The 12,834-nt window shown below is 40.4% G+C and overlaps 1 protein-coding gene and 1 non-coding gene across 3 annotated transcripts; one reads left to right on the forward strand and one right to left on the reverse strand.

Moving 5' to 3' along the window:
* Window positions 1–1,394: 1,394 nt before the first annotated feature.
* On the reverse strand, window positions 1,395–12,283 carry Gpn3 (GPN-loop GTPase 3). Of its 2 annotated transcripts, XM_026386117.2 has the most exons (8): window positions 12,157–12,283; window positions 9,972–10,080; window positions 7,115–7,282; window positions 5,573–5,697; window positions 4,107–4,222; window positions 3,859–3,955; window positions 3,209–3,337; window positions 1,395–2,482 (listed from the first exon to the last, which is right to left on the reverse strand). In XM_026386117.2, exons 1-8 carry the CDS (start codon window positions 12,202–12,204, stop codon window positions 2,420–2,422), a joined length of 855 nt encoding a protein of 284 aa, XP_026241902.1. In that variant the 5' UTR covers window positions 12,205–12,283; the 3' UTR covers window positions 1,395–2,419. The 2 variants fall into 2 exon arrangements, with proteins under 2 accessions (XP_026241902.1, XP_026241903.1); XM_026386118.2 differs by lacking the exon at window positions 7,115–7,282.
* On the forward strand, window positions 5,080–5,272 carry LOC113180941 (U2 spliceosomal RNA). The gene has a single exon (XR_003300547.1). It is a non-coding gene; the product is annotated as a U2 spliceosomal RNA (small nuclear RNA).
* Window positions 12,284–12,834: the final 551 nt, after the last annotated feature.

The following is a 12,834-nucleotide window of genomic DNA, read 5'->3' on the forward strand; positions in this document are numbered from 1 at the left end:
TGGTCAGTCCATGGTTCAGACACCTATCTCCCTAGCTGGCCGCCAAGAGCAAACTAACACTGATACCTGTCTTCTCATTTTGGTTCTTTATTTAAAATGGACCAAATTTGACACTGCAGGTATACTTTTGCTATCCAGAACAAAGAATGATAAAAATATAACCTGAGTTGCAAGTCTTAATTTGAATTAGCTGGCAGATCAGTTGCCAAATGACTAATGGAACACTGGGCCTGTTGTTGATGAAATGAAAGAGATCCTGGCCTATACTAGATGCTAAAGAAATTTGCCATTCCCAGAGCCTGCACTCACACCTAATACAAATTAACTTAGAAATACTGAAAACAAGGCTGGGGATGTAGCTCAGTTGGTAGAGTGCTACCCTTGCATGCACTAAGGCCTTGGGTTCAATCCCCAGCACCACCAAAAAAAAAAAAAAAAAAAAAAACCTGAAAACAAATGAATGTGCCAAGAAGTTATGTCATCTGCACTTTGGTGAATGCTTATTACTCAATGAATGTATAAACTTTGAAGTGCTCAAAAACTATAAACTAAATTTCTAAAAACAATCCCTGCCTGCATTGACACTTGGGAAAATTCACTTATTTAAAAATTTGCTTGGCTGTGAATTTCAAGTTCCACCTGGAAAACAAGAGTGTAATGAAAGGTTAGTGCTACCTTTCTGTTTCTTTCCTACATCCACATATATGCCTCAAAACACAGATACTTTTAAGTGAAAAAATCTTATTAAACGAAATATATATCCAAGAATTAATTAAGCTGAAACTGGGAATATATACGATTAGTGAAAGATTAGCATTTAGATTATATGTTGTTTCTGAACATAAGAACGAACACATAGTTAAGGAAAACATGACTGGTGATACACATGGAAAGCTGTAAAACTAAGCAGTGAGCAGGAATTTAAAATTAAGAGTACAATAAAATACTACTTAACAAACAGTAGACAGCTCAAAACTAAGAAGTTCAAAAACATAAGATAATGTTGAAGATGTAGAAATTATTCCCACTATTAAATTCTAAATGGTACAATATTTAAAAAAATATTTTTTAGTTATACATGAACACAATATCTTTAATTTTTTTTTATTTTTTTTATGTGTGCTGAGGATCAAACCCAGTGCCTCACACATGCCAGGCAAGTACTCTACCACTGAGCCCCTAAATGGTACAATATTTTGAGAAGCTGTTTGGCATTATATAAAGTTGAAGTCAATGATGAAGGTTATTCTCATGGCTGTCCCTTGGAGAAACTCTTGTATATATGATACAGGAAATATATTTATTGCAGAATTGTTTTCAAATCAAAACAGCTTGAAATAAATGTATCAAAAATTATGATCTACTAACATAACAACATATTAACAGCAGTGAAGTGAAAGAGCTCCAAGTACATACCACATTTAATTTTTAATTATACAAATAACACATATTCAATGTAGGAAAATAAGAACATCCAGATAATCAATGGCATTATGTATACCCTATACCCTTGTGGATTTTTCCTTTGGATATACATATGTATATTTTGTTACAGTAATTCATGCCCCTGAAGAAACCCCCCGTTAACAAAAATCCAAGCAAAAAATAAAGTTAGAATGTCCTTAATTTTAATATCCCAGGTGCAAATTTATATTATGTACAAATCTATGTGCATTCATTCCCCCCTCCTTTTTTTTTTTTTTTTTTGAGTGCTGGGGTTTGAACCCAGGGCTTTGTACATGCTAGGCAAATACTCCTCCACAGTGCTACATCCCCAACCCTCTTTACAATTCTGACATTTAAAATCTCAGCTGATGCTGGGCGTGGTGGCACAAGCCTGTAATCCCAACAACTCATGAGTCGATAACAGGAAGATTGCAAGTTTGAATCCAGCCACAAGGCCAATCTCAGCAACTTAGTGAGAACTTGTCCCCCTCAAAATAAAAAGGGGTGGAGATGTAGCTCAGTGGCCAAGTGCCCCTGGGTTTAATATCCATTAACAACAAAAACAAAAAAACCGCCAAACAACAACAAAAACTCAACTGATGCTGTTAGAATACCACTAAAAGATTCTTTTTTTTTTTTTTTTTGCAGTGATGGGGCTTACACTCAGGGCTTTGCTCATGTTACCACTAAGCTTCACTCCAGCCCTGAAAAGACTGGCCTTGAACTTTCCATCCTCCCGTCTCAGCCTTCCCAGCTATTGGGGTTAAAGGGTGTGTACCACTGTGTCTGGCAAGATTTCACTTTTAACTCAGGACTTGACTCAGGCATGCTCCTGATAAAGGGCCAAGTATTCTTTTTTGTTTTTCCCTTCATTAAAAAACGCAGCTGTCTACTACTGCATCCTTTGAAGATTTGCATTCTCTGCTGATTTGGCCACAAGCTCTTCACATACAGTTACTTTTTAGTAAATTCTTCATTCATTCTGGCGTTCTTGAAAATATTCATCAAACAAAGAGGAAGACTCATCTTCATGTTCCTGACACAAAGGAAAAACAAAACAGAAAATACATTCATTTATTTCCTCTCACATGTGTTTACATATTATTCAGGTAATGCTCGATATGGAACTAAGAACCAGGAAGGACCAGTTCCAGGTGTTGCTCATAGGTAATCATCAATGGTTAAGAAAAGGCATAATTGATAGAATTTTCCCAGATATGTGGTAAGCTGATGTGCTTATATCTCATCAGAAGCATTTCTCACTTAAATTTATATTCACAATGATTCTCAGCTAATTTGCTGAGATAGTGTTCTGCTGACGACTATCATTAGTCTCTTCACTGATGTGTGAGAGCAGCCCAAGTTCAAATGGATTTCATCTCCTCTTTGTACATACTCCCAAGCTCTGAGTTCAAAGACTTAATTCAATAGCAATGCCTCAATAAAAGGCAGAATAAGGGCTGGGGTTGTGGCTCAGTGGTAAAGCGTGTGCTTAGCATGTGTGAGGTACTGGGTTCAATCCTCAGCACCACATAAAAATAAAGAAAGGTTTAAAAAAATAAATAAAAGGCAGAATAAAATTGACATCACTTGCTGAGCACAGATGTCAATTTTGGAGATTATCCAGAAAAGCTCAGGCAACTGCTACCACTAAGACAAAACCCTAAGGAATTGCCTGGGTTATGTGAGGGGTCAATGAGTACTGGCAAATATTTTCACCAAAAAAAAAAAAAAAAAAAAAAAAAAAAAAATCAGAAATTACCTTGGGTTCTTTAAATTCTAAGTCTTCTCCATACTGAATGGCAAAATCAATATGCTGTAATACAATGTTCATGCTTTCTTCATCTGACTGATCGTAAGGTAGAAATCGAACCATGCTGTAGTCATCAATCTACAAATAGGAGATTTCAAAAAAGGTTCATTCTGAAGTTGGGCAAAACATGTAACTTTCAACTTAGATATGAGTTTTTATAACTATTTGTACTTCTGATTAAAAATATTTGTATTTCAGATATAGAGGAGGGACAGCCAGAGACAAGAGTAACAAATTGTTTACTGGTTCTCCCGAGCTCTGACCAGCGAGCACACACACTGGCTCATCACTTCATTGCACACTGTTTCAGGGGATTTATCTGAATTCAACACCCGCTGAAATGTCAAAAAGAGAACAAAGAGTTGTCAACTGCCAAATGGCTTGAAATAGTAGGCATATTTTATTAATTTATTGACCACTGATAGTAACTTTTTCTAAATTAAACTGCTGACAGGCCTGCCCATACTCCCTCCCACCCTTCTTCTCTATGCAGGAAGTAGTGTTGGTCTGTGCTTCCCAGAAGGGAGGTCACTGACTAGATGTGGGCAAACACATGGAAAGGTGGAAGAAACCCAAAGCCCTACACTTCAAAAGCTTACCAGTCCACAAATTGCTTTCGTCAACTTTTTGAATTTTTTGCTTCTAAAATCACTTGTCGAATCTTTTAAGAAGGAGTACATGTCTGGGTCTAGAAACCTTTAAAAGGTGAGGAAGAAGTCTGATGAATAAAAGGAAGAATAAATCAGGAAACTAGATTTACAGACTGACAGAACCTCTCATTCCCATAAAACAGAAGGTCTGTCTCTTCAACTGAAATCTGATGGTAACAGAAGAACAATGAACTCACTTCTCAATTTCCTTTTTAGCTTTCTTACTCAGCAGATCCATTTTCGTCATGATGTTAACTTGTGGAATTTCTAGAGATATCATAGCACTCAGGGCTGCTAAGATGCCAGAAATAAACTGGAGGAGGAAACAGAAAAGGGAAGATGAATCAACTGTTCCCAACAAGTCTCCAAATAGACAGGCTTCTACTCCTCCCTTCCAGGGAGAAAACTGGCCCTAGTAAAAGATGTGCTAATATTAAAGAGAAAGACCACTCAATCAGATGATTGAACCTCAGCTCCCAAAGGTGAGGATACTAAGGGAAGATGTGGCTTTAATCTACGGTGATCACATATCTCAATTTAGACAGTATTATCAACCTCCTTACTCATCTAATACTCAAGAGCTATTAATGATAAATAAATCTTGATTTAGTTCATAAACTGAACAAGAGATCCTCAGAAAATTTTAAAAAGGCTATTTTGTTGTTTCTTATTTATTATTTTTTTGTAGTTGTAAATAGACATCATGCCTTTATTGTATTTGTTTATTTTTATGTGGTGCTGAGGATTGAACCCAGTGCCTCACAAGTGCTAGGCAAGCGCCCTGCCACTGAGTTACAGCCTCAGTCTCTATTTTATTATTTTTAAAAATACATTATCGGGCTGTGGTTGTGGCTCACTGGTAGAGCACTTGCCTAGCATGCATGAGGCACTGGGTTCAATTCTCAGCACCACATAAACGAATAAAATAAAGGTTCATCAACAACTAAAAAATAAAGTATTAAAAAAAAGTACATGGGGCTGGGGATGTGGCTCAAGCGGTAGCGTGCTCGCCTGGCATGCGTGTGGCCCGGGTTCGATCCTCAGCACCACATACAAAACAAAGATGTTGTGTCCGCCGATAATTATAAAATAAATATTAAAACTCTCTCTCTCTCTCTCTCTCTCCCTCTCTCACTCTTTCTTTTTTTTTTAAAAAAAGTACATTATTTCATTGCTTCTTGATCTTCTGGCTAAGATCAAGTGTAATTAGCATAGTAGCTTTCTTTTTTAATCAGTTTACTATCAGACACATTCTCTATCAGATAATACATGAAATGGATTTTTGGAGCAGGGAGATGGGATAGGAGCTTTCTCCATCCACTCCAGGCATCAACACAGTACGTCCAGGAATGGTGCACTCTACCCTATTCTTGCAGTTATTAAAAGCAGGTTGCTGTTGGTTTCTCTTAAAAACAACAACAAAAAAACATTATTTAAAAAAATAACCCATCTATCTCAATTTTCTTTCATAAGCAGTTCCCTAAAATCTCTGAATCATCATTTACTATTTTTGAGTTTAAATATATCAGCAATAATAATTTAACAAATATTAAGTGACTCTGAAATAGTCTGTGAAATATCCAGAATCATACAATAATCAAAAAGGGATAGTCATCAGTTTACATTCGTGATTGAAAAATTCTCAACAGATTTATCCTCAGACCTTGAATGACTCCACCATGAACTGAGAATCAACAAGAAAAACTCCACACACTCGGAATTCCCACTGCTCCAGTTGCTGGACCAGCTGTTTCATCACAGGCAGGTGAGTGTACAGCTCAATCTGACCTACAGGAAGAACACCATGAGAACAGTACAACCTACAGGAAGAACACCATGAGAACAGTACAATCAGGAATAGGGTATTTCATCACAGAGAGAACATAAATTTTCCCCAAAGATGGGGAAGTCAGTCCTGAGTAACAATACATTCAATTTTTAAGAGGTCTTATAGTCTTTCAGAGTAGTCATCAAAACTTAAGATGAATTTTAGCAAATTTCAAACAGACTACCCAGTTTTATGTAGAAAATAAAATTCTTCACACTTTGGTATGTGAGTACGCATGAGGTAGGTACTAGATAGAGATTGAACCCAGTGGCACTCTACCACTAAACTACACCCCTAGCCCTTTTTTTTTTGGAACTGGGGACTCAACTCAGGAGCACTCAGCCACTGAGCCACATCCTCAACTCTATTTTGTATTTTATTTAAAGACAGGATCTCACTGAGATGCTTGGCACCTCGCTTTTGCTGAAGCTGGCTTTAAATTCAAAATCCTCCTGCGGCAGCTTCCCCAGCCACTGGGATTACAGGCCACAATGCCCAACTCAGCCCTTCTTATTTTGAAATAGGGTCTTATTAAATTGCCTAGGCTGGTCTCAATACTCCTGAGTAGCCGGATTATAGGCATGCACCACCACACCCAGGCACACTTCAGTTTTTTTGCCAATCAAAAGTGAGTTCAATTCACAGTAGCTGAACCATGGAACCAACCTAGATGCCCTTCAATAGATGAATGGATAAAGAAAATGTGGTACATATACACAGTGGAATATTACTCAGCCATAAAGAATAATGAAATTGCCCTAGGTTCAATCCTCAGCACCACATATAAATAAACAAAGATACTGTGTCCATCTACAACTAAAAAAATTTTAAAAATAATGAAATTAGGGCATTTGCTAGTAAATGGATGGAACTGGAGACTATTATGCTAAATGCAACAAGCCAATCCCAAAAAACCAAAGGCCGAATGTTTTCTCTGATATGTGGATGCTGACTCACAATAGGTAGGGTGATTCTGGTTACATTGTCTTACACTCCACTGGACTGTGACTCCATGAGAGCAGAGCCCATGGCTCCCTTGCTGTCTATGACATTCCCTGCATACAAAGCAAGCACTTGATGAACTCGATGAATAATGACAGACAACAAGTAAGAGATTGGTGACTTATTTTTTAGTTTCTTTCTTTCTTTTTTTTAGTTGTAGATGGTCACAATATCTTTATTTATTTATTTTAATGTAGTGCTGAGGATCGAACCCAGTAGCTCACCTGTGGAGGCAAGTGCTCTACCACTGAGCTATAGCCCCAGCCCGAGCTTGGGTATAGTCTGTAGCTACAAATACTATACTATACTATACCTCTGCTGAGGTCACAATTATCACAGCCTCAAGAAAACAACACATTCAAATTGCTGACTTACCTGGGCAATCAAAAAGAATGTAGTCGTCCTCTACATGGCCCAGACAGTTCTCTAGCCAGTCAAAATTATTGGCAAAGTACTCCATGCAAAATACCAATCCTCCATTGGGACCAAACCTTAGAGAATCATCCTCCATCACATCATCCACCTCGATCAGTTCCCGGATGTCTAAAAAGGGCAGACAAGCCCTAAATCTAAGCATCCACTCAAAAATGATTGCCCACCACCATAATAATGATTAATTTTCAAAATCATACATATGAAGTTATTTATGTACATGGTTTTGTATTGCAGCAGTGTCCATCAATAGGGAACTGAGCAAATAAATTAAGGTATAGCTAGACATGGCACAGTGAAATATTATGCAGCTCTTTAAGTACTAATATAATCTCTTGGGTATGTTATTAAGTGAAAAATGAAAGGCACAGAACTCTGTGCAAGAATATCATCAATGCTGGGTGCGGTGGCACACGCCTGTAATCCCAGAGACTCGGGAGGCTGCAGTGGTAGGACTGTGACTTTAAAGATAGCCTCAGCAAAAACGAAGTGCTAAGCAACTCAGTGAGATCCTGTCTCTAAATAAATGCAAAATAGGGCTGGGGATGTGGCTCAGTGTTTGAGTGCTACTGAGTTCAATCCCCAGTACCTCACCCCACCCCACCCCACCCCGAACAAAAAAAAAAATATATATCATCAAGCTGGGGATGTGTACCAGTGACTCAGGAGGCTGAGGAAGAAGAATCGCAAGTAAGGGGAGAGCCTTTGCAACTTAGTGAGACCCTGTCTCAAAATAAAAAATAAAAAGGGCTGGGGAATATAGCTATAGTGGTAAAGCGCCCTTTTTTCAATTGCTAATACTGGGGGGGGGGGGAGGAAAAAAATACATACATAGACTATTTATGGAAGGGTACAACTGAAACTGAAAATATTGGTTTTCTCCAGGGAGGGGGTTTTGGTTTCTGGGACAGAGCTGGGAGGGAGATATTTTCTTGTACGCTTATTCTTTTATATCTTTTGTATTTTGAATCATGTAAATATGTTATTACCTACTTCAAAAAAAGTAAAACAAAAAAAAAGCCAACAGTCTCTTAACACGATGACCCTAGGCAAGCTACCCAATCTCCCTGAGCCTCATTTTCCTTTTGCTGAGATGGGAAATAGAGATAGGAATCACACATCCTGGGATAGAAGGATGAGAATTATATGAAATAAATCACCTACAGGAAGGGCTTAAAAATTCTGGTATATGTATGTTATCTTAAGTTTCAGAAATCAATATACATAATTTCCTACCTTAGGTTTTCACTTATTTGTGTGATCAAACCTATAATTTCTGTTCACAGTTCTCTGTGAACAGATATTTCATCCACAAGCACAGTTTTTTTTTTTGTTACTGAGGCTAAACCCAGAGGCACTTGCTTAACCACTAAGCCAGATCCTCAGCCCTTTCATATATTTTACTAGAGACAAAGTCTCAATGAGTTGCTTAGGACCTCGCTAAATTGCTGATACTGGCTTTGAACTTGCAATCCTCCTGCCTCAGTGTCCTGATCTGCTGGGAATATAAGTGTGTGCCACTGAGCCCAGCTCACAAGCACATTTATAGTGATAACACCTTCCTAACCGTTACTTCAGGAATAAACAGCCAACCCAAGACTGGACAATAAAACTGATCTTCTAGGAAGATAAACTAAGGAGACACTAGTCAGTCAGTAAAACACTTGGGCCAGAGAGTGATGTGAACTTGGGGACCTCTTTGGGCAACATTCATCCTGATGCAGAGAAAGCTGGTCCATAAAAGAAGAGAAAATATATCAGAAACAGCCAGAAAGCTGGCCTTGGTTGAGTTTTGGGTTCTAACTTGTCATAAAATCTTATTCTTGGGTTTTGTGAGTGGCCCCCTAAGTCTCCTAACACATCTTTTTACTTAAGCTAGCTTGAGAGCTTAACCAAATGATCCCAAAGTAATGCAATGCCTTTTTCTCAAGGAAGAGGACTATCCCACATCCCTTTTCTCTTCAAACTGCCTTCCCCAACTGTACCTACAGCCACTCTCAAGGATCAAACATGTCATTATGAGAAATAAGAATGAAAAAGAATTTTAATTTCAGCTCCTTTTCACAGCAAAACCTCCTCAATAAGTTGTCTCCTCTCAGAGTCTGCACAGGTCACCTGCATTTCACTTGAGACCAGTCCAGTCTGCTTTCATTCCTGCCACTTCACTGAAATAATTTATCGAAGTCACCAAAATCTGTGTTCCCAAATATAACAGCCATTGCTGTGTCCTCACCTTACACAACTTCTCAGCTGTACCTGACACTACCAACCACCATCTCTTAAAACATTCTCTCCTGGCTGTTATAAAATCATATTTCCCTCCTGCCTTACTGACATCAACTGCCTCTATTGGACCTCTGAAAAGACAATGTCAAGGCTGAGTGTTGGATCCTTGTCTCCCTCCCAACATGAGCTCATCCAGTCCTGGGCTTTATGAATCCAAATGCTGTTTACCTAAATATCTGTACCTCCAGTATAAGTGAGAAGTTTTTATTTAAGGTTGACCTCTTTATTTAAGCTAGCTTGAGTTCCTTTTGTTGGCTACACAACCTAATAAGCTTTACTGTAGATTTACCATAACAGGTCTAGCCAAGCAGGGACAGAAGGGAAGAAGTAAGAGAGAAGTCCACTTACTTTTAAGTCTTAACTAAGGACCAAAAAAGACTACCATCACACACATCACCATGAACACATGTTGCCAAATGACAGCCTCATGTTGTTCACTCGAAAGCAGTTTCTGTGCTAAGCAGCCAGCACCTTTACTGTTCCTGAAGGAAGGGAAGGCTGTGTTAGGACTTACCAGCCATCACAGGGTAGTTGAAGTGTTCTGCTGCTGGATCTAGGTTGACCACCTGGACAGACCGGTTGAGGGCTTCACAGTGTTGGACCATGGTGGCACAGTAGGTGCTCTGCAGTGTCACAGGATACAATGGGTTAGAGCAACAGGCAATGCAGCGATACCCTCCATACCCATAAAAGGTTTCTCCAGACTCTCTGGGGCAAGATCTACTAAGGCCAAATCTATGCTTTCGTCAACCCTGATTATAGCTAGAAACAAAAGAAAAGGCACTGGACTAGGAATCAGGACACCTGTGTGGGCTGCAGATCCAGACTTGGTCTTGATTCTCTGGTAACCCTGGGAAACACTTCACTCTGCCCCTCAATTTTCTCATCTCTTAAGATGTTTTCCATGATCACTAAGACTCCTTACTGATCTAACATGCAACAAGTAGATTTTTTTTTTTTTGGTGGTGGTGGTGCTGGGGATTGAATGCATGGCCCTGTGCATGCAAGGCAAGCATTCTACCAACTGAGCTATATCCCCAGCCCAACAAGTGGAATTTAAGGGAAGATTTCTGATTACATGGTGCAGCACCTAACACATAGTATCTCTTCTAGGACTCGTACAGTCCAAATGAAGCTTTAGGGTAGGATGGTCAAGGATGATGTCTCTGAGTAGGGGATATCTGAGCACAGAGGAATGAGCCTGCCAACCCAAGAGAACATTCCAAGAGGAGGGAACATCAAGATTTCAATGGCTCAGAACATGTTAATTAAAGCCTGAAGCCACCCAACACCTCCAAGATTCTAGTGTTTTTCCCACTTATGTTATTTGATCGATACCATGTCTACTATATTTTAGTGCCCTTAACATTATTGCTTAAATCTGTTTACAAGGAAAAATTGTGCTATTATTATAAATGGAAACCAATTATGATTATATTTATCATAAGGATGAAGGTATAAAATTACATACAACTTTTCTTCTGCCCTCCACAGTACTAGGGATTGACCCCAGAGCCTTGCATATGCTAGGCAAACAACCATTGGGCTACAGCCCCATCCCTTTTTATTTATTGAGACAGATTCTTACTGCTACAGGTTGGCCTGAAACCTGTAATCCTCCTGCCTGTCTCCTCAGTAGCTGAGATTTTCTTGGGCAAAGAACTTAACCTTTCTGTGTCTTCGTTTTCTCTTACCTGTAAAGCGGACGGGGGAGGGGGGTAGGGAGGGTTATAGGATCTATCTACCTGGTTCTTATTTTGACACAAGGAGTCCTCAAATTGCCCTGGCTGGCCTTGAGCTTGCCATCCCCATGTCTCAGCCTCCCAAGTAACTGAGATTACAAGCATGTACCCCCACGGCCCATTTACATACAACTTTTCAATGCTTACAATCTTAGGCAAATACTGTTTCCTAGTAAAAGCTCTGAATCTAAAATCTGCCCTTTCCCCAAGACTGAGGGATTAGGGGTAGGGGCTGTAGATCGCTTGCCTAGCACGTGTAAGGCACTGGATTCAATCCTCAGCACCACATAAAAATATAAATAAATCAATAAAATAAAGGTGTGTGATCTACAACTAAAAAAAAAAAATACTTTAAAAAAAGACTAAGGGATTAAGTGAAGCTACACTAGGGCCAAATACAAACTCACCTCACTACAAAGTGAAGAACTGAAAGAATTGAAAAGGGAACAACTTTCCCAGTATATGACCCGACACCCTAATATGCAGTCCTCACACCACCTGATACCACCTATAATACCAAAAGTCCATGTTCCGACAGTAAAGAACAGTAAAGACCCTGTTTTAACCTCGGTGGCTCTGAGAAAAGGCCAGATTCTGGAGTTTGACAGCACTGGATTTAAATTCTGGCCACAACTTACTAGCTGTGCGACCTTGGGCAAAGAACTTAACCTTTCTGTGTCTTGGTTTTCCCTTACCTGTAAAGTGGGCAGGGGGTAGGGAGGGTTATAGGATCTATCTCACTGGGTTTCCGTGAAAATAAACGAGGTGGCTAGTGCAAAAGTATCCAGTAAAGATTAACAACTACATCTTTTCCCAACCAAACAAAACCAAAAGGGACACCGAAGCAGAGAAGCGGGGCGCCCAGGGTCTCAGGGTCCCTAGGACGCACACCCGCAGACCGCTCCATCGCTTCCCGAATCCCTGGCCACCCACGAACTACGACTTCTTTCTCCTCACCTTCCCGCTGCCTGCGGGGCCCATGACCAGCTGCGCATACCGAGGCATGCCGGCTCTCGGGTTTTCCGGGACCCTCCGCCACGCTCCCTTCAGCCTTCGCGCGACGCCCACTGAGTTCCGGGAACACGAAGCGCCAACCAATAGCAATCAACAGTCCGTTTACGCCTTTTGTTCGGCCACACTTCGGACTACGGAGAGTTCCGCGGACCAAATATCATGAGGAACGCGTCCTGGAGAAACGCGGCGAGGGCCTTGCGCATGCGCAGAAGCAGTGGGCAGAAATCGGCGGTTGGGAAACTTGCCAACCCTGGTTGCCTGGGGGATAACGGATAACGGATATCACTTAGCATCCCTCCGCCTGGTGCCGTGGTCCATGATTTTACTTACATGGTGACACCCAAGATTTGCAAATTTGCTGAGGGTCTGGAACGCTGACGTGGAGGACACCTTTTGTTTTAAGGAGCGCTTATGTTTCCTCCCTGTGACGCGTCCCTTCCATAAAAAGATGCTAACTTGCAGACGCTCGATCAACTAAAGGACTCCCGCCCCTCCCCCAGTTGAACTCCGGGGTTGTGGATCTGCCCTCCTCGCTCTCTCCCGACGCTACTCGGGCCGCGTCCGCACGGCGTCCGAGGGGCTAGAATTCGGCGTGGTCCTCTTTTTCACCCCAGTATCTCC

The sequence above is a fragment of the Urocitellus parryii genome, chromosome 3, assembly GCF_045843805.1.
Source record: "Urocitellus parryii isolate mUroPar1 chromosome 3, mUroPar1.hap1, whole genome shotgun sequence".
NCBI lineage: Eukaryota > Metazoa > Chordata > Mammalia > Rodentia > Sciuridae > Urocitellus > Urocitellus parryii.